At 42.2% G+C, this 26,497-nt stretch overlaps 1 protein-coding gene across 1 annotated transcript in view; it reads left to right on the forward strand.

Moving 5' to 3' along the window:
• SH2D4B (SH2 domain containing 4B) overlaps nucleotides 1-26,497 on the forward strand; it is a 110,833-nt gene that overhangs the window by 59,088 nt on the left and 25,248 nt on the right. The window contains exon 6 of the mRNA XM_066622111.1: nucleotides 5,745-5,872. Coding sequence (XP_066478208.1) covers nucleotides 5,745-5,872 — 128 coding nt within the window. The remainder of the gene's footprint in view (nucleotides 1-5,744; nucleotides 5,873-26,497) is intronic.

The raw sequence follows: 26,497 nt of genomic DNA on the forward strand, positions 1-26,497 counted from the left end.
ACATGGATAGGCTTCTGCCTACTGTGGTTTAGTGGCCAGCAACAGATCTCTCCTTCATATGTTTTTCTAACTGTTTTTAAAGTATTTTGCTCTTGGCCATCACAGTGTCATATGGCATTGAATTCCCATCAGTTGATAATGTGGTATGTATATGAACAAATATTTCCTTTTTTCCCATAAACTTGCTGCCTGTCTATTTCAACAGATGATCTCCTGAGTATTTTGCATTTCAGAAAAAGTGAACATTTCCCTGTTATTCACTCTCTCCATACCTCTTAGAATCTTATAAATCCCCGTCGTACCGTCAAACTTTTTCTAAACTAAAGCACTTCAAGACTTTAGGAGAGGAGAGTGAAACCACCACCATGAGATGGTCTTCAGTTTTGCCTCTGAAGAGCTTTTTGTCAAAGAAGCATCTGCCTTTGAACCAAATATTGCCAACACTTCAGTATAAAATTGTCTTTTTGAGATATTGAAGCACAATCAGGGATGTGGCACACAGAGATATGGATGAAATATTCAGTGAGGAACATCAAGAATTTATTAGACCACTTGTTCTTGGCAGAGTATGCTTCCAACAGACGTATGGGTAGTTGAAGTCTCATTACTACCACTTCTCTCTTCTTTGAAAATTTGGCTGTTTGGTCAGGAAGGTATTCTCCAGGTCTTCCTTCTGGCTGGGCAACCTGTAACAGACTCCCATGGTTACCTCACCATCACTTCCTTTCCCTTTTATTTTTACCCAAATGCTCTCATTCGGCCTCTCGCTCTCACCTCCAAGGATTTCTTTGCAAATATAAATTTCTTCAACATACATACTGTATAGCGCTATTCCCATACCCTTTCAGTTTTGACTTTTCTTTCATGTTATACCCTTCAGTTACTACATTTTACCCATATGTCTCATCCGACCAACTTCCAGTATTACCTACTAAGTTGTACTCACGTTCCTGCAGCAACTACAGGGGAGGCCCTATATCCATGGATCCCGTATCCGCAGATTAATTTATTCACGGATTGGGTCCATGGCACCCCACGCCCCCTGGCATGTGCCCCCTCTGGAAGCATAAGAACATAAGAACAGCCCCACTGGATCAGGCCATAGGCCCATCTCGTCCAGCTTCCTGTATCTCACAGCGGCCCACCAAATGCCCCAGGGAGCACACCAGATAACAAGAGACCTCTTCCTGGTGCCCTCCCTTGCATCTGGCATTCTGACATAGCCCATTTCTAAAATCAGGAGGTTGCACATACACATCATGGCTTGTCACCCGTAATGGATTTTTCCTCCAGAAACCTGTCCAATCCCATTTTAAAGGCATCCAGGCCAGATGCCATCACCACATCCTGTGGCAAGGAGTTCCACAAACCGACCACACGCTGAGTAAAGAAATATTTTCTTTCATCTCTCCCAACACTCAATTTTAGTGCATGTTCCCTGGTCCTGGTGTTATGTGAGAGTGTAAAGAGCATCTCTCTATCCACTCTGTCCGTCTCCTGCATAGTTTTGTATGTCTCAATCATGTCCCCCCTCAGGCGCCTCTTTTCTAGGCTGAAGAGGCCCAAACGCCATAGCCTTTCCTCATAAGGAAGGTGCCCCAGCCCACTAATCATCTTAGTCGCTCTCTTTTGCACCTTTTCCATTTCCACTATGTCTTTTTTGAGATGTGGCGACCAGAACTGAACACAATACTCCAGGGCGAGAGGAGTTCTGCTCCCATCATCTCTGGAGGGTTCCGTGAGCCCAGCAGAGGTAGTGGATGTCCATCCGCTGCCTCTGCTGGGCTGAGACTGAGTCTTAGAGGTGAAAAAAGTCACTTCTGATTTTTTCGTAAAACTGGAAGTGACATTTTTAATGCCTTATATGTAATTAGGAGTCCCAGGGAAGATGGACATTTCTGTTGTTGCAGTTCTAGTGGTCACTGCATCACTCATGTTCCCTTCTTCAGTCCTCAGTGTTGTGTCAACAGTGAAACCAGCTACCTCTCTCATGTGCCTTAAACTCCCTCCCATGGGAATTAGGCCTGTTAGCTTTCTGGTAGGGGGCTTAAGACTTTTCTTTTTGGCTTTCCCACCCTAGGTTTTGTTATTTAGTTTGCTGCTTTGAATCTTTGGTTTTGCACTGTATTATTGTTTGCTGTTTTTATTGGATTTTTTTAAAAAAAAACTGTTTCTGCTGTTTCTTTTAATGCCTTTTACTGCCCTATTGCTGCTGTGTATACTTTTTTATTGCTGTCTTTTATTTTTCCTATTGTATTTTTACTGTCTTTTATAAGCCACCTTGTGCGTCCCTATAGCTGAAGGAACAACACAGTAAAAATGTTTTAAAATAAATAAATATCCATAATGGAGAATGCTGAAAATGAAGTAAATTTGTAAATTATGAATTTTACTTTTTGACAAGCAAACTAGCAACTTTTTGACAAGCAAAGTATGAACTAGAAGAATTTACTTGAGAATGCTTCCTCCAAAATGTGTTTCTACTCTAGTCTGAGATTTTCTTTGGGCACAATTAGTGCCTTCTCCAATGTTGATTTCTTACCTATCTGATAAATACACAGGATTTTCAACAGTGGAAACCAACTCAGCATAGCAGATGGAGTTAGGCAAAGTTTTATCAGTGATTCCTCCTGGGTCTATAAGGCACTCTGTGATATTATTAATTAGCCTTGGTGTTCCAAGCAAGCATGTGCAAACCCAAACATATTGTTTAGTTTCTAAAATGTACAACAACCAATAAGTTCCACTAAGTATAAGAAGGTCTCTTCGCGTCAATTTGTATTTTCATTTTTCTTGCCAAGGCTTGTGCTGTTCAGTTGTTGCTTTTGTGAAGTCTGGCAACCCAGCAGGACGAAAGGAACCCTGGTCCCCTTCCTGCTCAGTGTTTTGTGTCCTGCTTTGACAAGCAATCTCTTTATCTTGCTGTGTTTTGATACCGAAACTTGCTCCTAATGGTTGCTGGCATTCGCAGCTTGATTAGGGAATCAAAATTGTCCTGTCTGAAAGGCAGTAGATTTTCTGTTTTGCTTGTGAGTCGTCAAAGCAATCTTTTCATTTTTTTGTTGTTATTCCAGGCCACTTAAATCAAAGAGGCTTCTCTGAAATAACATCATAAAATGTTAATAAAAGTAATTCATTTTAAGGACTATGGAATATAATTCAACTTTTCATTCTGAACCTTCTAAAGTGAAGCTATTTAGTGTAGTGCTTGGCTTGTAAATATGTTCTTAATTCTCAAGTGAGGCCAAAAAGACCTTTAGTAGGCTCTACTTATCCAAACCTGTATCCATTTCTAAGTAATATTGTTATCTGAGTCAGGTTAGGTAGCTTTTTAAACTTGGCCCATAAAGACTCTTATTGTATGCTTGTACAAAGAAAGATTAAATCTTTTTTAGTCTTAAATCATGCATTTTGATAACAGTGAAATCTCATGATTTCAGGTTAGTATTGGTCTTATCACATTTATAAAGGAATGTTGCTCACCACAGTTTCTATAAAGGCATCCCAAATACTCTGTGAATGGAACTTTCCCTAATACTGGTTTGGCATATTTGGTGATGACTCTCTGGATCACTAGTTTTACAACTACTGTATGCTTGGGGAACCTACTGTTTGCTTGGATCTTATCACAGGTTCTTTAATGAGATCCATAATGGCAGAGAAGCTTTCCTGAAAGGCAACTTATTCAGCACCACTGATTTTCTTCTGCATTATATAGCAGCAGAAGAGATGTGTTTTCAGATTTCACTGACAGTTGATGCTAGGTGGTGGTGAAGCCCAACAGACCTAGTGACCTCCATTACTTAGGCTTCCTAGATTATGTCCCAGAATCCTCTGCTTCATGTCCTTAGCAGACAGAGATAGAAATGGCAAACACCCCCCATGTGCCATTGCCCCTAGACACCCCTCTGCAGCCTCCCATCCAGGGCCCAGACCCCTCCCCAGCCGCCACTTCATCAGCCACTGCTAACTAGGAATGGTGATGGAGGAGGCATGATAAAGTATTGTTTTGCTGATGTCAGTGTTGCTTTCTGTTGCTTTCTTTAACAAAGCAATGCCTAATATTTGGCTTCCTATCTCTCCTATAAGGAAAGGGGAAGTTTTGATTTGTCATTTCAATATGTTACTTCATTAAAGTGTAGGCAAAACCGACAACAGTTACAAATTTTATGAAAAGTGATCTGGCTGGACCAAAAATCTGTAAAACAAGGAATGTAAATCACATGAAGACTTTTTATTTGATCAATTGTTTTTTTTTTTAAACAAATTTATTGATTAATTATATTTTTATATCAGAAAATGTTTTGAAAAATGGCTGTTTCTTTTAAGTGTAAGAATGGATGTAGCCAACAATTTACTAAGTGGTAACTTACCATGTACTTGGTAAACTGTTTGTTATTAATATCCTACCAAATGGCCAGGGAAATTTTACCACCCCACTGCTTCCTTGAACTTCTGATCAGGTGCTGATATGTGGTATAGCTTTCCTCATCCTTTGGCAGGACATTAGAGATGAGCAGCTTACCACGTGGTTAAATGCACGCCATGGTAAGTTGCCATTTGGCAAATGGCCATTCGTAGTCACACTAAGGCTGCAATCCTATACGCACACTTTCCTGTGTGTAAGCCACCTCACGCAGTGGATCTTTCTTCTGATATGGATGCATTTGATTGTGCTGTAAGAGAAATCACAGTTCAATAAATGTGATCTACTGTTCATTATTAGAAGAAAAGCCTGTGTTGCCAGGCGGACCCTGTGGGTTCTAAATGACATTGCCATCTATGTCTAAATGACTCAGAGCCCAATCCTGAGCTTGGCGCTCTGGCTTTTTGCCAGAGTGCACTGTCACAAATGTGCCATAAGGTACATCTGCGAGGTTTACTGCCGGGCCAGTGCCCATGCTAGCCCAGTGCTGGCTGGCACTGGGCTAGTGCTGGGCGGGCGCTCGTCCTCCACTGCTTGGTGGTCTCAAGGGCCGCCGAGCCATGGCATGGTAAGCGGGGGCTGGGAGGAGGCGTTCCAGGGAGGGGGGAGGCAGGCGGAGGGTGGGAAGGAGGTGTGATGGGGAGGCAGGAGGTGGAGAAAGTGCTGGGAGAGGGAGTCGGGTCCCGTGGAGCTTTGCTCCACCAGATCCAAGGCATTTGTGTGGGGCTCAGTGCCGTACACGAACGGCTTTACCCCATTGCGGGGCTGCTTCCTTTACCTGGGAGAAGGGGACAAAAGTCCCCTTCTCCTGAGGCGCCACCCGCGGCAGGCTGAGGTGTGCAGGATGCGGCGGGAGCCATTCTCGGTGCCGCTGCAGTCGTGTGCCCTAGGCAGCTCAGGATTGGGCTGCCCATCAGCCAGGTAACTACTGCTCACAGTGAGGAGGCAATTTTGGGTGACATCCCCACAGTGACTGTAATGTGTCTGTCAACCTTACTCACACCATAAGAAGAGATATGAAATGAAATTTCTCAAATACTCTGGACTTAGAGCGAAGTTGCCATCTCTCATTTACCTTACATTTAGACTTAATACCCACTTAGTGCTTCATTTTGGCTCAGAGGTTCAAAGAGAAATTATAGTGAAGGTGGGAAATAGCTTTTAAAAATGACAATTGTCTGTTGGGCTTAAAAAGGGGGGATCTTTTTTATTTGCAACCTTGTTACAATTTTTTGCTTAAAGAGCAATTTCTGCATGACATTAACCTGTATTTCTTTTTTCTATTTCTTTTTTTTGTTGTTGTTTAAATTTCATACAGCACAGCTTGGGAACGGCCTCCAAGGCCTTTCTGCAGAGAAGTCATAATTCAGTGGTACAGAGAGGAGCAGCTTCCACGTCGTGCTGGATTTGAAAGGAACACAAACACTGTTGCACCTTGGTTTCACGGTAAAACAGACCTTTACTGACCTTCTTTTGTGTGAAGTGCTTTTTCAGGAGACTCTTTATGGTGGGTTTCTGCAGAGGTGTGTTCGTCTCTTGAAGGAACGTATGGGATGTTCTCAGTCTAAGACCCCCCTCCCCTAAAAGAACTGTCTTTTTATAAAGGCAACATGAAGTTAAATATGTGCCTCACAAAACAGTGAGATTTGGTTAAAAACAAAACCTCACTGAAATAGTACACCTGCGTTTCAGTTGCATCACCTCAGAGGCAAGCTTCCATGACCCTCTGTAAAAAAAAAAAAAAAATCCACCCAGAAAACTGTCAGGGAGAAAACCAAGCTAGGCCTCTTCTCCCTGACGTTACTGCAAGGAATTTTTGTTTGGAGGGGAATTCAGGCACAATCCTAACCAGGTCTACTCAGTAGTAAGTCCTATTTTGTTCAGTGGGGCTTACTCTCAGGAAAGTGTGCTTAGGGTTGCAGCTTCAGTCACATGAGCCTTGAACTGTAATCTACGAGTTTATAGATTTATCACCCAAAGGGAGAAGAATGCATGAGCTGACCAGTCTCTAATTTTTCATCCAACCAGCTATGTATTCATGAAGTAGCCTCATCAAATTACTTGTCATCACTACCTGTCTGTTGCTGCTGCTACTGGTGGATAATGAATGTGAAGTGCTTTGATTATTCACAAAATGCTACATAAATGATAAAATTGCTATATTGTTCCATTGCTTTTCTTTCTCCCTAGCATTGTAGGACACAGTGTGTACCACTTTGGTTGAGAGATGAGGACTCTTATCCAAGTAATCTTGTATTTCTTAATCTATTTGTTGACCTCAGTATCATTTGTTGAAGGGGAATGATACCTCAGTGTACTTACTATATTTATTCTAGGGATGATGGTTTTTGAAAGTAAATCATTCCAGCCATTAGGTAGGGAAACCACCACCTGTCTGTACAGCAAAAGTTGAAATTTACTGAATAGAAAAAAGTAAATATGTCTGAAGTATTTTCAGAGTGTTGTTGATTCTGATTCCCAAAATATGAGCTAAAATGTTTAGCTGTATTTAGAATGCAGCTAATGCTCATCCGTTTCGATTTTCAGGTAGAAACAATTCCAATAAGGTAGATATTTCCCAAACAATCATTACATTGTGGAGATGTTCACATTTTTTTCAGCAGAATTTTTGTCCCATGGTTACTTCAGTTTTAATTGCATTTATAGGTGTTGCATCTCCTTTTTTCCTGATTAGTCACATGAGTAATTCCACCAGGTCAGGATGAACAACATGATGTCTCAACTCTGTATGGCCAATCAGATTTATCTATATGAAGGTGTCATTACTGGCAAATGAGGACTACTGGGCAATGAAAGCAACCTAGATAAATAAGCAAATGCTTTCACAAAACAGCTGCAGAATTACTAAAAAGGGAGACATTTTTCAGCACTGCTAAAAAGGGTGAGTCTTTCCAGTTCAGCTTTAGCTTTATTGCATTTGTGAAGGGAACTGTGCCGACAAGGACGCGGCTACATCAATCCCAGTGGCACACAGGCAGAAAGCATTGGCAGCAAGGCCTGGGTGAAATTCCCTTGTTTGTGAAACTGCTGAGTGGTCCCCTGTTTGTGATGAGATTTGTGAAGCACTTGACCTAAAGAGATGCTTCTGCTGATCATCTGGCTCGAAGCAGCACTTGAGCTGCTCAGCCTTCATCGATTGTTTCCCATTTTTGGCTCCGACTCAACAAAGCACAATAAATTCCTCCGTATGGGGCCTGAACTTGGTTCCCAGTGCTCAAATTAAGCCTTTTGGCTCTGAGTACATGTGGGGGAGGTTTGTGTGCAGCGTGTGATAGAATAGTGTTTTCGAATTTTTCCTGCTGAAAAGTAAGATTTAAGCTGCAATCCTAAATGCACTTACCTGGGAGTAAATTCCAGGTAAACTAAATAATTCAATAAGACTTATCTCTGAGTAGGCATCCATAGGATTGCATAGTTAAATATCTATACTGACAAATAAACAATCACCTCTCTAATAGCACAATCCTATGCATGTTAAAACTGAAATATTTTGTTTTTGAGCAGGATTGTGCTATTAGAGAATTAATTGTTTATCTGTCATATATATTTTACAGTGCCATTCTACACTTTTCTACTTAGAGGTACTCTTATTGAATTGTATTCTGTAGAGCTTACTCCTAGGTAAGTATGCATAGGATTGCAGCCTAAGACTTATAAATAGATAGGTGAATGCAGTTAAATTCTCTGCACGTGTAAAGCTCTAAATGGGGCATAGTGGAAAAAAAATGGTACACAGCAAACAATGTCCCCAGATTAAGAAACCCCTTTTATCAGCTTCACCCCAACCAGGGAGATCAGAGGGAAACCTGGATGATATGACTGTGACATTGTTAGAGTGTGTAATGCAGTTCAGTCTGACAACAGATCACTAAGTTGGTCATTAGCTCTTGGAGGTGGAGCACTGGGCTTCAGCTATGGATGTCTGTGAGGATCAAAATATCATGCTCTTTACATTAATTTTACATGCTTGCTATACTGTACTCGTTTTATTGAAAGACAAGCCCCCCCATCCCTAAAATTCACACTATTAAATAGGTGTTCCAAGCAGTGGCATAGCTAACGGGGTGCAGGGGGTAGATGTTGCACCGGGCATCAAGCTTTGGAGGAGACAACAAACTGAGCTTGACACTAGTGACCAAAATTGTGAAAATCTTGGTATGTATGAATAATACCATCTTGTTAAATATCACTGGAAAGGTAATTTAATGCAGAATGCAATGAAACAAACTGCATTGGAATATTTGTATTCTATCAAAAGTTATGGCCAATTAACCTGAAAATGAAAACACAACTGCCTTACAGAACGAACAAAAAGTGGATTTGCTTAACTCAAAACTGACCTAAGAGACTGATTGTTCTGAGTGCCAATGAGATGTTATTATGATACAGCATGGAACCAATAACTTTCTTTATTTACTTAAATTTGATTTTGTCATGGAGGGGAAACTACAAAATCTTTGACCCAGGAAACAGATAGATGCCTTAGCTATGCTGCTGATTGGGGGGGGGGGCAGCAGAGCAAGTGGGTGGTGAGCTGCTGGGGGGAGCAGGTGGGTTCCAATTTTCACTTTTTAAAAAGCCTGGGTGTGATGTCACTTCCATTTATGACATCACTTCCGGGGCAACATTTTGAGCTTGACACCAGGCTACATGATCATTAGCTATGCCACTGGTTCCAAGGTGATTTTTAGCTTTCATCAAAGTATCTTGTTTGTAAGTAACAGAAGGATGACCAAGCTCCTTCTTTTCACAAGGAAGCTTGAAAAAGTCATGAATGCCCCAAGGGCAGGGCATGTATCTGTGAAATGTAAATGGGGTGACCTTTACAAAAACAAATGACACTTAGGAAATGCATGGGGAGGGGAGGCAGGATGTGTACAAATCACTCCCAGATGATTTGAACATTTAAAAAACAATTCCTGAACAACACTGTATGAATGTTGTATCTTTTTCAACAATTGTTTTCCTAGCCCCTTGAACTTGATGTGGTTTCAATATTTATGGGATGTATGTCTTTAGTGGATTCTTTTGTTCTGAGTGGGAGGGAAAGAGGATGATTCCTGCTGAAAACACTGATTGGCTAGCTGGAAGATACATAAAGCTATAAGGGAACCAACTCTTGCATGGTGTTGGAGGGTTAGATGGTTCCCTTCTTGGGAGGTACATAAGACAAATGAAAGAGATGTGCTTGCCTGGGGAGTGTGCTGCCTTGGTTGCACTTTGTGAGATTAAATTAAGGCCAGGGAAATATTGCCTGCATTTTAGTTATGGTAGATACTTTGTGAAGAACTTGGAAAAGGGGTTCGTTCAAAGTCTTTAGAAATCAGGGAATATTTGAATGAAATGAAATCAATCAACATATCTTTAAAAAAATGTAATTTCAACTTAGTATGCAACAGAGAACATTTGTGAAGATCTGTGTTATTCCTAATAAGGTCAGGATAAAAAGATAAAATGAAAGGAGGACTTCTTAAAGTCAACAGTGTTGATGACAAGTGCTTTCTGATTCCTCTCGGTGCTATCTGAATTGAAGCCAATCACTATACACAGCAGTGTGTGTGGCTAAAAGAACAGTAATGATATGATAACATTTGTACAGATGGGAGCGCTCTTTCTAAATTAGATGTGTTTGGTGGTGTTCATTTAAAAAAAATTAAACAAACCTTTTCAGTCTTTTGTGGTAGGGAGATGCAAGGGTGCTTTTCCTCAGAATGCCATGTTGAAATATACCTGAATGTGCCCTAAGTGTCCAGTGTAACAACTAGCTTGCAAACACATCCACATTGGAGTTCCCCTGTGCAAACTGTTATGTTGCAGGGGTAGAGTGAAAGCTGATTGCCTTGTTAACTTAAGTTCATCTCCCTTGGGAAGCCACTGGGGTATTTTTTTCCCCTCCTCTGTTCTCAGAAATAATTTGATCCTTTGTACAGCATGTCACTTCACGTTAGTTTTTAATAATTGTTTAAGTCTATCCACCCTTTTGAAGACCTTGGGATTGCTATTGTAGCTGAGGAGTGTCTGTGCTAAGAAGTTGTTAGCAAACACAATAAATGTTTCAGAGCCATGGCCTCCTGAAGAAAGAAAGTAGAGCATCCAAAAGAGGTAATGTGAACTGGAGCATATGGCAAGGAGAAAGGAAGCAAAAAAGACCAGCACTGCAATTACTCTGAAACCCAAGTCAGAGGGCTGAATAATTCATGCTGATGGTCTAATTGCTAACGTGAAAATAGGCTTTGCTAACCCCTGTCAAAGCGCTGAACATCTTAGCTTTGTGTATAACTGGGAGTCAAGTGCTTGTACACCAAAGCTGGAGATGATGGATAAAAAGTGATTGCTTTATGGGACAGCTGTTACTGAGTCAGAAGGGGAAAAATGCAGAGTGTTGACACAGATGTGGAAAGAGGCTTGCTTTCAGAAGCATGATGAAGTCTCAAGGAGGGCCTGTATGGTGAACCCAAGTTGCCCAGGGCATGCAGGTTTTTAGTTTTGTCCTTTAACACTCAGCTGGGACTGACCGAGAACTGATCCAGCCCCTGGTGACTTCCTGGCTTCTATTTGTTGACAATGGAATGTAACAGAAACTTTCCCATGTATGAACCCTTTCCAATTTTACCTTCGGAGCCTGGGAGCTGCTGAAATATGTGCAATGCAACTCTGCTAACCTCAGAACTTTTCATTCACACACAGCTCCTTTCCGCAGCACTGATTTTTATCATGGGAAGGAAGTGGCTATGCAGTTGGTTTCTCTCACATGATCAGGATGCTCTGATGTTGCTGAAAGGACACACACCACAGTGACTTCCACACCACTCAGATAAAATCAGAAGGGGCCCTAACATGGTGTGCTTGCCATCAAAGTGAATAGAATAGTCATAATGTAGTAACACTCTATGAAAATACAAGGTTTCAGTATGGTTCAGGCGGAAAAAAGTGATTTCCAGGGATGTTGGGGCAGTTAAATTTTTTTTATGCTTTGACAGTCGAAATATTAACCTTTTTCCAATCCCCTTCAGTACCATTGCTTCCCTTATTTGCTGCTGCTTTAGATTGGCATATTTTCCCCCTTCTGGTTACTACTTCTTCCTGTATTTTTCACACAAATGATACAAGCCAATCATGAATCACATAATGAACAGGATGACATCACGATGCTACAGAACCAGTCTGATTTGTCTGTGTGAAGGCATCAATGAGGACAAATGAAGCCAGTTGAGAAAGGGGCTGAGAAAGGGCAATGTAAATGAATAAGCAGATATTTTCATGTGCATAGCTGAAAAATTGTTGGGAGTGCATTTTTCAACACTGCTGAAAATCTTCCTCCAAAATACAGAATAGCATTGGCTGTATAACAGGTAGCCCAATCCTAATCTGTGCTGGAACAGACAGGCCAGCTGGTCTCCGCTGTGTCCAGTGCATGTTAGGAAGTGGCTGGACGGCAACTCGGGGTAAGGGGATATTTTCCCACTTACCCGGAGTAATGTCACAGCCACCCCTATGGGGGGCTACTCGGACTTGTGCTAGCAGGTGTGTAAAACCTGTGTAAAGCTGTAGGGCCTGGGAACAGGGGTTCGGATACGGTGCGGGCTGGTGCTGCCAATCCTATGCTACTCCCAACCCTGATCCACCTTCAATTCCATCCTCCCCCACCCAAAAAAGCCCCCTCACCACCTCTGTTCCACTCTCTCTCACCCCTTATGCCAGCCTGCCCAGGTTGGTGCAAACTCACCCTGTCCTGGCGCTGTGGAGGCTGTATTTGGCCTCTGCAAGCTGGTGCAGGCCTCTGTACCCGCCTAGCCAACTCCAGAGTAGTCACAAACATGCTTTATGGTACATTTGCTACACTCCTGGGCTGGTGCAAAGTGTCTGTGCCAGCTTAGTGCAACCTTTGGATTGAGCTGTGAGTGCCTAAAATCAGGTGTAGCAAAATTGTCTTAACATTCACTTTCCTGATATTTCAGTTATACTGTATTTGCATTTCCCATTTCATTTGAGCATGAAAAACAATAAACATGGAATTTTTTGACCCTATAGGCAACTCTTTTGCAGATAGCTTTCTTACTGACCTGCCTCCGCAATGCACTAAGTAGTGAGACTACAGGCCTTATTGATTCAGCCTCCAGGTAGAAGCCACTGAAGCTGTCAATCTGAAAACTCCTTTGGAATAATGATATTTTTTGAGGCTTGCCAAGGCAAAATTACACTCACAAATGGGCTCTCCATAGGGTTGCTTGTACTCTGCAATCATATGAGGAAAAAGCACGTGATTACACAGAAATAGGTAGAGAGATCAGGCTGTAAAATGTTGTCACTCAGGAAGCAGTAGGAGGTGATACTTAACCTACTGACATTACAGTGGAGAAACAGCAGAAGGAGATTAGAAAATAAAGACAGAAATCTCTTTATAGCATTCTATTAGCTATTCTGTACACACACACGCACCAAACACCTGGAGTGTTTTGGTGTGAACTAGAGACATCAGGTAAACAATAATACCCTTGTGGTCAATCAGAATTGGCAGGGCTCAACATGCAGTGGTGTAGCTAGCGGGGGAGCAGGAGGGAAACACTGGGTGACACCCTCGGGAGGTGGTGATGATACTACTAGTGGCCAAAATTGTGGACACCTTGGTTTTTATGAATAATAACATGTTATATGAGAGTTGGTACAAAATTAATGCCTCCTTTTTTAAAATTTCAAAACTGGTGCCGCATAATGTTGTGTGTTTGACTGGGTGGTCACTAGACATGTTTCGTTTCATTGTATGAAGTGGCAGTACAATATGTCATATGAGTTTGGTGCATGAGCAGTTTAAAATGGTAAATGTTTCAGATAACTCATATAAAATAAAGGGGCTCGTATAAAACAAAGGGGCCGTGATTGAATTCCTCACTGCAGAAGAAATCAGTCCAATTTAAATCTACACTTGACTCCAAAATGTATATGGTGACAATACCATTGACATCAGTACAGTCAGACATTGGGTGAGATGCCTCAAGAGTGGAGAAGCAACATCGTTGACAAGCCTCGGAGCAGCAATCCAGTGATGGCAGTGACAGAAGACAAGAGTCAAATCAACGCACTCATCAAAGAGGACGGTTGCATCACAACATGTGAAGTCGGTGATGCAGAAGGCATCAGAAAACCAGCTGCGAAGACCATAATTAAGGAACTTGACTACAGAAATGTTTGTGCCCGGTGAAAATGAAAATGCTGACAGATGAGCACAAAGCACCCAGAAAATCATCTCTTCGGAAATTTTTGAATGCTATGAAAATGAGAGGGAGATTTTTCTGTATGCATTGTCACAGAAGATGAAACCTGGGTCCACCATTATGAACCTGAGATGAAGAGATAGTCAACAGAATGGCACCATACACATTTTGGAGTTGAGTATGGATCTCAGAGACTCACAACTTGACTCACAGTGCAGCACAGTGACTCTGGCCCATCCCTGCCTCTTTATCTCCCCAGTATGTTTTTTCCCTCATCCCAGAGACATAGCAACAGGGTGTGTGGTCTGCCTCGGGTACCAGCCATAAGAAGCGGGTGCCAGCACTGCTCCTGTTCTGGCTGTGCCAGCCTCAGATATGCTGCAGTCTGGTCGGCATGAGGCTCAGTTGTTGCTGAAGAGCAGTGGGCAGTAGAGCCAGTGGTGCTTACCATAACCAGAGCTGATGTTCACGCACATGCACAGCCTGCACACCAAGGCTGGCTTCTCCTCCCTCAGGCAGCGAATGCTTGGCAACCTGAAAACGACATGAGATCACATCTCATGTGTCATCATCATCACATCACTGCCAAATGTCCGAGTTGTTGAGCTCCACACTGGGTGAGGCCATCACCAGCGACACCGCTGCCTCACCCTGTGATGTCGGATTTTCCCTGTGAGGTGTGGCCCAGGAAGGTGAAAGCCCTACATTCACACACTCCCTATCTTTTTCCTCCTGTTGGTTATCAACCAAGGCAGTGCCAAAATCAGACTTACATTATACAAGTGACAGAACGGATGCATGTGCTGCTCCACTACAAGAGGACAGAGGCATTAATGCCTGAGTCTTGTGAAGTTTTAAAGTGTGGATTTACTTACCTACTTTGTCAGCTTTTTCCCTTCACTCTTACCAGTGTAACAGTGTCTAATTAACACTTCTTGTGTGTTAAAAAGACAAACACTTTTTCTAGCACCCATTAAATAAAATCAATATGTAAATACTTCAGAAGCAACTAGACAAATATTAAGTTAACTTTGTTAATTAGAAAGTTCTCACTTTAGCTTAAGCTATTTAAAGGGGAGGGGAAAACCAGTTCAAATTCCCTGGAGCTATTTAATCTTTAATTGAAAAGTAGTTTCCAAAGAAAAAAAATTATTTCTAATTTGTTTGCCTTTAATGTAAGAGAAAGAATGCCTCTGTGAATAGCAGAATGTTCACCGTGGAATGGATTTCATGTATCATTTACTCACTGCACCTGATTCAAAAGAGATTAATAGCCATGGAGGATTCAAATGCACTGAGATCCCCCGGCACTTTAAATAGCTTAAGCTAACGTGAGCACACTCAGATGTGCTGTTGTAATATAATTGTACATATTATGCAGAATGGGTGGATTCTATGGATATCTATGGACCTTAATTAAATTGCAATTAATTCTGCAAAAAAATTATTTTGAGGGTTTACTGGACACTGCCTGCATAGTTTGGAAGTGATTAAGGGTGCAGTCTTAATCCACTTTCCAGCACTGACATAAGGGCAATGCAGCTCTGAGGTAAGGGAACATACATTCCCTTACTTTGAGGAGGCCTCTGTGAGTGACACCCAACTACAGGATGCAGCTCATGCCACATTGGTACCGCTATGCCACTGCTGAAAAGCACTGACATAAGGGGTTAGGATTGTGCCCATAAGAACCTAAAGGTTGACATAATTCATGGAGTGCATCACTTACCCGTATCATATGGTCCTGTTCTGGGACATGAACTTCTTGGGAAAAAGTGATTAATTGTGTTGCAACTCAGTCCTATCCTTTTTCCCCATCATAACATGCACCCTTTCATCTTCAGTTCTTCTTGCCAACCTTAGACCTCTATTCATGCTTTGGGCTCAACTGCTGAGCCAAAGTTCATTGACTTTAACAAAGAATCTGAGCTTATCACTTCTTTATTCGCACATAAACTACAAATTCCAATTAAAGTGTGGAAGACGAAGTTCAATATAAGTTTCCACCAAGAGAAAAACAGCAAGGACTAATAGAATAAAATAGATATCAGCATCTCTAGTAAATTAGTAACTTGTCAATGACTATAATGCAATATTTTGTATTGTAATAGGCTGCCCAATTAACCTTTTAACAATTCAGTACTCAGAAGCCAGCCAGATTTTACTCTTCCATTTCTGAAAAACTGACATCGTATGTCAAGAAAATGTATCACTGAATAACTGAAATTGTGTCAGCAAAACATTTCCACTTTGTTGACAGTCTGTCCAAAGCAGATGTGAAACAAAGCCAATTGAATCAATAGTATTGCTTCCCTTAATGATTGATTGGTCATCCGTTCAAGCCTGACAAAAGAAGGTACTACCTCACAATACACATATGTAACATTTGGAAATGCAAAAGGTGGTGCTGGCTGTTTGCTTAGATGGTTTTTAAGAAAAAGATGGGACAAATTCATCCAAGGCTAGCAAAATGCATCCATGACAGCTAAATGCAGAAACAGGATGTCAGGTACTGGAAACAAACCAAAGGGATGACCATCTGACTATCATGCCCTATTTCAGAGTTTCTATAGGCTTTTGACTGGCCATATTTGGTGATAGTAGAAAAGATGAGCCTTTTGTCTGATCCAGCAGAAACAATTCCTGTGTTTCTATTTGAAGATTATCATTTTCACACACACCCATATCTGGTGTGTGTGAAAATCTGGTTTGATATGATGAGACCCAAACCCATATCTGGTTTGATATGATGAGTGCAATGACAGGGGGTTGGATTTGATTATCCTGTATGTCCCTTCCAACTCTGTTATTCTGTTCAGTACAAGACTATGAAACCACCCTAAGCTCTTGCAAAAACCTTTAATAGATTGAAGGCCCAATCCAATTTAACTCCCCAGAGCTAATGCAGCCCCACAAATGTTCCCTTACCTTTAGGAGGCCTCCGTGACAGCCCCCCCCCCCCGCCAGTGAGACAATGGCTGGGAAGGCACTTGCTGCAGTGCTGCAAGGCATTCTGGGGGCTACTTGGAAGTTGCAGTGTTTGCATAATCACAGGGGAGGCTGAGCTCTCATTGCCACAGTTCTAGTCTCTCCCTGTCTCATAATCGGCATGTGCCAGGGTGAGACTAGAGCTGCCTCAGTGAGAGCTCAGCCTCCCCTCTGATTGCCCAACTCCTCATAAACACCTCAGAACATGGGCAGACGTTGTGCCTCTCCTGCTTGCATGTCGCTGCCCCCCACCACAGGATAGAGCGCACACTTCATTGGCACAGCTGCATCAGCACTGGAAAGTTGGATGGGACTGGACCCCGAGACTGTTTATAACAGGTACTGGTTTGTGCTGGAGGCCTGATTTTCCTTTTCTTTACAGTCATCCTGTGCTGACCTTCTTTAAAATGGCTACCCAGAAAACTTCTTTGCTTCCTGCCTCCCCAGTTGATATTAGTGACAGTGTGCTGCTGGTTTAAATTGGATATTGTATGTCTTTCCTGGTGTGAAAACATAGTTCTCTCTATTCTGCTTGTCTCTCATGATTGTCTCTCGTTTTTTTCTCTCATTTCTTCTTATAATTCTCCTTATTTGCCCCCCCGTGTGTGTACTTGATTCCTGCCTTTCTAATACCTATTAGCAAACAATATATGTTTCCTTCTTCCCATTGGCATCTTTAGAAAACACTGGTTTTGTATCAGTAGGGAGGAGGCAGTTCACAGATGTGCCTAAAGTTCTCTTATTTTGCTTCTTCATATTATCTAATGACGAGTGTCATATCAAGCGAAACTGCTATGCCTATTTAACATCTGTTTTGTGTTGACAGTGCTTAAGGCGCTGTACAGAGTCTAGAAATGTTGTGATCCTTTTCAGGATTTGTTTATAAGTTAAACAAAAACATTAAAACAAAATCTTACACTCTTATATAAATTAATTTTTGGGAGATTATAATTATTTATTTATCAGTGCTCAAATTTTACTAAATACTTGCATGTTAAAAGACAAAACCTGGTGTACAGGTTCACTGTCTAGGACAGTGATTTTCAACCTTTTCCATCTCAGGGCACACTGACAAAGCACTAAAATGGTCAGGCCATCAGGTTTTTGACAATTGAAAAGGCACACCATGCTGCCAGTGGGGGGCTCACATCTCCCTTTGGCCCTCCTAATAAATGACCTTCCCCCCCAATTCCTGTGGCACACCTGTGGACCACTTGCGACACACCACTGTGCTGTGGCATGGTGGTTGAAAATGGCTGGTCTAGGACAAGACATGGGATCCTTTCATTTGGGGGAACCATTCATTTGTATGGATTTCATCAAAGCATTTCATCAAAACTGGTTCATTCAAAGGGCGTTTGGCACAAATTAAAGCAAAGCATTGAATAATATTATATTTAAATGTAGACTTAATTCAGAATTACATGACTGCTAGTAAATTTTCTGGAATGGGACCAGATCTCACAGAACGGTCCACACTGTAGTAGACTAGTTGCAATCATGAAAGCTGTGATGTCCTTCAGGTCCTTCAAGAATTATCTCACATCCCCCGAAAGGCCTTGTAGGGGAAAAGATTACTGCATCAGTATGTGTCGACTAAGGTTATATCACAAAACACACAGCTCTGCTGAATTAATCCATCATGGTGGAGCACTGCTGAGGAATAATGTAACACTACCATGCGATGAGACAGCCACTGAGATATACATTCGTAATTCTTTAATATGTCCCTGAGGATAAAAATTTTGGAAGTGTACTGCTCTCAGTAGGGTTTCCTCGAATAAACTTATCTGAGTTTTTAAGAGCTGGTGTTGGCTGTGGTTTTTGTCAGCATTTGGATCCTTGGTGACAAGATTGCCTTTCCTACTTTGAGATAGTTAATGATAAGGCAAAGATGAGTGGCACAGTTCTCTTGTAAAGTAAGCCTGACCTGCTGGGTGGTTTTAATAATCCAGACCTGCAGCTTTTGTACAAGGAAAGCAGTTGCAAATGAGGCTGATGTTATGTGGTGGTAGTGATGGTGTTGCAGGTGTATCATGACACTATTTCATTCTTGCGTCATGGCTTCCAGAGCCCTTTCAGATTTGATCTACTGAGGCTAACATTTGAATAGAGAAGTGATGTCGGCAGCCTTTGTGTCACCGATGTATTTTTGTGTTATGCTAAGACTGCACTTGCTCCCGGTGTGGAAGGGATTGTCACTCCCAAATTGGCCTTTTCAGCCACACTAGACGCTGTTCCAGCAGCACCATTCAGAGCGCGATACCATAGTCTTTTGAGACTGAAGGTTGCCAACAACAACAAGTCTAATCAGTGTTTCTGAACCAGTGGTGTAGGGACCACCACTGGTACTTGAGGTGGTATCTGGCGGTACTTGTAGGACACCTGCTGCCTGGTAGCGACACCAGGAATGGGATGCAACAAACAGCAGTAGGAGGCCCAGCTCGCTAGGCAAAACTCCAAAGCATGATTTTTCATGCTTGAGAAAGCCCTCCTGTCCACCCTGAGCCTCTTACTGGTGTTTGTCGTGTTGCATCTGATGTTCCAATACAGTAGTAACTGGCAATGATGTCAGTGGTACTTCGAATAGGTGGACCGTGTGAAGTGGTACAGTGGAGGACAAATGTTGAGAATCGCTGATCTAATGACTTCCATAGAGACAAATTCCAGAAAAGCTTTATCCTGTTTTTATGTTTTTTTGTTTTAAATACTACAAGTTAACTGGTAGGTTTCTCTGGGGACAGAGTTCCCCAGAGAGGTTACTATTACTTAGAAATAGGAGATGATTATTCTGGAATTTGTCTTTGCAGATCATCACAAGTCCATCTCCCAAATGTTTGTTTTACTCAGAATGTGCCTCAAAGCTCTTAATCAAGTGCCTTTCAGCTTGTGATATGGAGATGACAGCTGATAAGGAGATAGGAGAAGTAGCAAACATCCTGTAAAACCAGGCCACCAATTGCTTTGCTGGACTTCAACTGCAGTCCTCCCATGCCTACATCCTTTTCACAGAGGTTTTTTCAGCTTTTGAGTCTGCCAAATCACAGACCTGATCTGCCTGTCCAAGTTGACTTCCATCCTTAGTCAAAACAGATGACATTACCTGAAGGAGTTGAAAAAAATAAATAAACATTTTTGGAAATACTAAACCATTTTAATCTTGTTGCACTATGCTGAAAATAAGGCAAACAAAACCCTGCATCTCTTGTTTGTTTAGGCACAGTCCCTCATTCTTATACAGCTGTTGGAAGTCACAGTTATTGAAGTCCATAGCAACATCCTTCAAGGATCCTAGGCTTCATTCATAGCAATTTGAGTAATTTTGTATCCAGAATACATCAATCAAATGAGAATGAATACACTGTTCTGTTTTGGCTTTTCTTTCTTTAGGCATGTATTTTTTAAATGAGTACTCCTTAATAAGCAATCAACTAATTTATAACATCCTTATTACTTCTGTGGCACATAGGTTTTTTCAGAGCAAGAGAACATGGAATGTTTAGCATGTGTAGCATATTCACATGACAACAAATTATAAGGCTGAATTACACGTTTTAAACATTTGTTTTTGTAGCTATGTCTTTGTTACACAAGGCAAATGGGACAATGGTATGCAGGGCAGCGCAAGGCCAGGGTTGTGGGCAACACTGCACCTAATCCAGATCTGGAGGGTAAATTCTCCCACACAGTGTCAACAGGGTCACTGGCCTACGCTGGACCTTGAAGTGCAGCCAACACTGTGCTTTTGGCCAGACAAAGTTTAGGCCATAATCCTATGCACACTTTCCTGGGAGTAAACCCCATTAAACTCAACAGGGCTTACTTCAGAGTAGACCTCGGGATTGTGCTGTTAGAAAGCCAGACTCCCAGTATTTATATCAAGCGTTACCAATTCAGAGGCTTTCTACTGCTTGCTAGTAGCAGGGGTTGAGGCTACATCTCACAGCCCAATCCTATGCATGTCTACTCAGAAGTAAGTCCCATTAGAGTCAATGGGGCTTACTCCCAGGAAAGTGTGGATAGGATTGGGCTGTCCATTTCTTTCTATACCAGAAGAGAACTCCCAATGGTTGACCGCAGCAGTAGTAGATGACTATAGTACGCCACCAGGCTAGCTCCTACCTTCAGAACTTTGGCATTATTGGTTCAAAGTACAGCGTTCCTGACTTTATCCAGAGAGAAGGGATTTCCTAGATATTTCCAGTGCAGCTTTTGGATGTCCACCCATTTTGCTTGAGTAAGAAGACAGGATAGGTAAGCATGCTGTGCTTGGTTGGCAGCCATGAAACATGATACCCAACCATTTCCATGCCGTGCTTGAAATGAGCAAGGCATTTAAGGTGAGGGAGAAACAAGGAAAGCTGGCAAAAAGCACACATATCCAGGTAGGAGCCTGCTGGCTTCCTAACCATTCTTGATTATGAAATGTTCATACGTAGCTCAAGGAGGGGATGCATTAGCAAACGATATCACTTTTGCACCAGATGTATAATCCAAGAAAATAAAATGGCCTCTGTTCCTCTTTGCAAACTAATTAACTGGAACAAAGGCACTGACAACTTCACACAAAGCGTAATAAAGGTGGCATCACAAATTGCATATTTTCTTTACAAGCGTTCATAAATAACAGCATATGCATAACAGGCCACATGTTTTAGGTTAATAACTGGTTTCACAGTTTGGAAAGAGCTGTGAAATGAAACCCACTGCTGCTTGCTTGTTCTGTGTATTCTGAATGTGCCAAAGGATGATCCACTCTATTGCTTGGAATTGAGATCTCTTTATTCTGTGCAGCCAGGAGGCTCTCCGAATTTTAACAACAAAATCCTGGAGCACCTTAATGATGAACATGTGTATGGAAAGATGGGCTTTCATCAGCAAGAGCCTGTTTCAACAGAAGAAAAATTCTCTTGTTTTGAGAGATGGAAGAGGTTATCAAGACTCATGTCAGAGACAAAAAAAGGCTAACCTTTAAGCTGCCATAAGTTTGTTTTGTTGCTTTTTCTGTAACCAGACTTTGTTCCAGGCTACACATGATGTTTGCCACAAGTATCGATGTCCCTGTGGCGAGTTTTCCACCTCTCAGTAAGGATGTGGCACCCCACAGTTTTGCTTTGAAAAGGATTGTAAGAGAGCAGATTTGTTCTGGACTGATCTGCCCAAATTCTGAGTAGTTTGTGAAAGCCCAAGGTGATTTCACAATCTGCCCTGTCAGTGCAAAGAAACCTGGCACTGCTAGGCCTCTATGCATGCCACCAAGGCATGTGGTGAGGGGAGACCTCAGGTCAAGTGAAACTGGACTGAGCAGGGTCTAAACAGTAGCTATATCGGTAACTTCCTGTTATTTTTGGAAAAGGCCCTTCTGAAGAGAATTCCACCTTTTGGGTTCTGGAGTTTGATCCCAAATGTGAGTTCAAATGGAATTCAAAAGCATCTATGTTATAATACTAAGTATCGCTCCGTGTGTGATTCAGGCTGTGTATTGATTTGTTTTCATATCCTGCTAGCAGTGTTCAGTGACAGAGTTTGAAAACCCACTGTATAGAGGCTCCAGATGACCAGGTGTGTGACTGTGTGGGTAAAGTATGGAATGCATAGCCTGGACTTCTGTGGCTACCATTCTGAAATGTTTCTGAATGTTAAATGTGCCTCTGCTCCTCCTAGGTCTTTGTTTTTTACCCTGTACTTCCTCCTCGCCTACAGCCTTAATCAGAAATGGCTAGCAAGGATTTGGCAATGAGATAGTCATAGACGTGCTTCATTTCAGCACTACCAATAGATTGCTTTTCAGCTCAATTTTCTGAGTACCTCTAAATCCAATGGCTCATTTAAAAATTAATCAAACTGAATGTACAAATACTGTACAGTGGTTCTATAACTGGGGGTCCATGGCACACCAGTGGGTCATGACCCAATTTTTGGTGGTTCGCAAAACTGACAGGGCAGATTAGACTATGTGCATCAAGGGTTAAACAGCCTGCTATTTGGGGGGAGCACTGCTGCCCAATCACTATTGTAGCCACAGTGGCTTGAGTGGCTGGTAAAATGAAACTTTTTTTCAGGTGGGTTCCAATGCTAAAACCCTAAACTCTGGGTGCATCCCACTTTCTACATCCTAAACATCTCTTTACATCTCAGCACTCCACAACAATGCAGTATTGGGTACTCAGATTGAAGAGTGCTCAGACAGTTCCTTTCCCTCAGCCCTTAGGTGTTTTGCACGAGCATAGAAAAGCTTTTGCAACAGCTTCTTACCTGTTTAGGCATACTTACTGAGTTTACAAGCAACAAAGACTTCATGCAACTCAAAATTCAACATTATTTTCAACTTGATGCCATCTCAGTCTCAATGACTCATACAGAAAGGTGGACTGCTTCACATACGGCACTGCATTAAATCCACGCTCAAGTGAGAGCTGAAGCCAATTGTATCTTCATGCCAAGTGCACTTGTGCAATACATATGCATCCAAACATGTTGGTCACTTACAAACATTTCATTTTTAGGTGTATACTTAAATGAAGTTGTCTATAAAATAACTTTAAAAATCCGTGAGTGTAGGTTGTGTAAGATAATTGTAAAACACTAATTGTTCCTTCAGGGAATTTCAGAGTTGGAGATACAGCAGTTTCCGTGTATAGGTGTGTGTCATCGTCCCCCCATATCAGTGGATCCAGTATCTGTGGTTTCACTTATCTGCGGATTGGGGGGAGGCATGTGCCCATTATAGTACCTTTGTTTTAAAATTGGAAGTGATTGAAGCTTGGGTGTTTCTTGTTTACAAGGGGATATTCTTGCTTAACTGCATACTAGAGGGAGACTAACCTAACAGGAAGCAGGACAGTTCCTGCTTCTGAACAGTTCTCTCGGTTCATGTTCAGAGGCAGCTTTGGAGGGTTCTAAATTCCCTACCCCCAAAGAATGGGCAAATTCAGCTTCTAAGTGAGAGCTCAAAGAATCTTGGTCCCACACTAACCCCTCCAAGCTAACCCCTCCAACCCCTCCAAGCTCAATAGAGTATACTCTATACTTATCCCTGTGGTACTTATGCCTTTCTTCCTGTGCTGCTCCCTCCCCCATTGCTCTGGAATCAGTATACCATGATCAAAGTGTGCTGCGCCCACATGGTGGTTTTTAAAAATTTTCTCTCCTTCTCTCCAAATGAAAAGGTGAATATGCTGGTGCAAGTTGTAGTCTTTGTGAGGGCTACTGCAGCGGAAGTAGCTGTCACAAGGAATCCAGTTCCATCAGCATTGCAAAGAAGGAAAAGTACTAATGCAGTAAACTTTAATCATGATGTGCTGTGTCCAGAGCAATAGGTCTGGGGGGGGGGGGGTTGAGAAGCAATGTAGGAAGAAAGGAAGGAACTGTCTGTCACTGGAGTAAGTAAACAGTGTGTGTGTGGGGGGGTAGTAGTGAAAGGCTGGTAGGTATTTTTGAAGAATGGGAGAGCTGGCATTTTTGTGAAGCCTCAAAATAGTTTGATAAATGATTTGATATTTCTCCAATTAAAAAAAATTATGATAGGTTCATATTCAAATAATTTATTTTATTTATTTATTTAATTTTTCACATTTTTATACCGCCCTTCCTCCAAAGAGCTCAGGGTGGTTTACACAGCTGCTCCTCCCCTCTTTCTTGTCCTCACAACAACCCTGTGAGGTAGGTGAGGCTGAGAGAAATTGACTGGCCCAAAGTCACCCAGGAAGCTTTGTGGCTGAGGGGGGATTTGAACCTGGATCATCCAGGTCTAAGTCCACCTCCCAAACCACTACACCACCCTGGCTCTCAGAGGTAAACATGAACATGGATGGACTTTATATTCATGCACCTCTTTTATATTCATGCACCTCTTTCCCTAAGTCTTTTTCCATTTTTGTATAATACAAGCTTGTGATATAGAGCAATGTTTAATTATGCCATGTTGCAATGTTTATATGATGCTATATCGGTATATTTCTTATAATGATCAACATATCAGTTCTCATTCAGTTACACAAGAAAGAAACATTCCCAGTAGATTGTACCTGCTCTTTGGGGAATTATATGCCAATGTAGCACCGTGAGGAGTTTTACATTCAGCTCCACAATATGTTACACTATACTTGTGATTCATTATTCCTGTGAAATCTAATCTGACACGAATTATGTACAATTTTTCAGGGAAAAGAGAACATCCAAAATTATCATGGTTTGTTAAAGTTTTGCAGAGGCTATGTAAGGTACAGGTAAATGCAATCTCTTCCTCTCTTTTAAAATATTAGAAAGACTGCCATTTTTCTTTTTCCTTTTCCAGGCCATTTTCTCCCAGTAATAGTATACATTCAGATAGATATGCGCTTGCCTCTGAAGGCTAATGAAATGCATAGGTGCTTAAGAAAGAGCTGAATAAATGCGTCTAGGTTTTTGATGTGTTCATAATTAGATTTTTTTTCTTTGAATGATGAAAAAGTAGAAATGGCTTTATGATGCTACTGGAACAGTGCTATGATTTCATCTTATACACTTGGCACTAACTTTCAGTGGCTCCACTTTTGATCAGATTACCATTTCATTAGGAACTCTGTGTACAGTATTGCAGGTTTATTTATTTACTTTTAGTGCCTGAATCACTTATTATGTGATAATCTTGACATATGCAGAAAATATCAAAATGCAGAAGAATCATGAGGCCAAATAACAAAGCAATCCAAACTCCCCCTCCCCCAAGCTGGCATAAGTCCCTTGTGCTGGCTCCTGAGTGTCATGAATGTGTCGTAAAGTATCCCAAACATGCCACGGATGCTCAGGAATAGAGTAGACAAGTGGTTCTCAAATTGGTGGGTCGCGACCCTCCAGTTTGTGTAATGCTTCCCCATCCCTTGAAGGCGGGGGAAGGGGAGGGAAGCAGCAACACGATCCCCAGGATCGCGTAGCTAAGGGGGGTGAGGGGGTACTTTGCACTTACTTTCAGAAGGCAGGGCTACAGGAGGTGCAGGGAGCCCTGCGCAGTCCTGCACAGCGCTCCCCGAGGCTTGGAACTTTAATTAAAAGCAGGCGCAAAGCACTTCCATTTTGCAGGAGTTGCTTTGTGCCCGCTTTTAGCAAACGTTCCAAACCTTGGGGAATGCTGTGCAGGACTGCGCAGGGCTCCCTGCACCTCCTGTAGTCCTGCCTTCTGAAAGTAAGTGCAAAGCACCCCCCTTGCCCCACTTAGTGATGTGATCCTGGAGATTGCGTCGCTGTCCTAGCCCCCCGCCCCCGCAAGAACTTACAGAAGGAGTAAAGCTCCCTCAAAGTTTGAGAACCACTGGAGTAGACCTTGCTGCACTGGAACTGTGCCAGGATGGGGTGAGTTTGAGCTGGCTCAGGCAGGCAAGTACAGGGGGTGGGAGAGGGCTTTAGGGAGGGGGGAACACAGGCAGGGAGGCATTTGGAGGGGAGGGCGGTCGGGGGGGTGGATCGGGCCTGGAAGGGGTTGGAACTCACCATGGCCACGCAGGCCAAATCCTAACCACATCTAAATGCATTTTACAAAAATTCACTGAAAATGGACTAAAATGTGCATTTGGGAAGTTTGTCGTAACCCAGTGTTTTGGAAACTTGCCCAGAAACTGGCAAAACCTTGTGTTTCAGAAACTCACAGAAAGTGCAATTTTGGGAAATTTGCCAAAAGTGGGTGATAATCCACAGTTTTGAAACTTGCCGAAAACTGGCAAAAACCCATGTTTCAGAAACTTGCAGAAAGTGTGCTTTTAGGAAACTTGCCAAAAGTGGGTGAAAAGCTGTGTTCAGGAAGCGCACCAAAAGTGGACAAAAAGCTACATTTTGGAAACTTGCTGAGAGCTGCTGACACAGGGGTTGGGGTGGG

Source organism: Tiliqua scincoides, chromosome 3, assembly GCF_035046505.1.
Source record: "Tiliqua scincoides isolate rTilSci1 chromosome 3, rTilSci1.hap2, whole genome shotgun sequence".
In the NCBI taxonomy this organism is placed as follows: Eukaryota; Metazoa; Chordata; class Lepidosauria; order Squamata; family Scincidae; genus Tiliqua; species Tiliqua scincoides.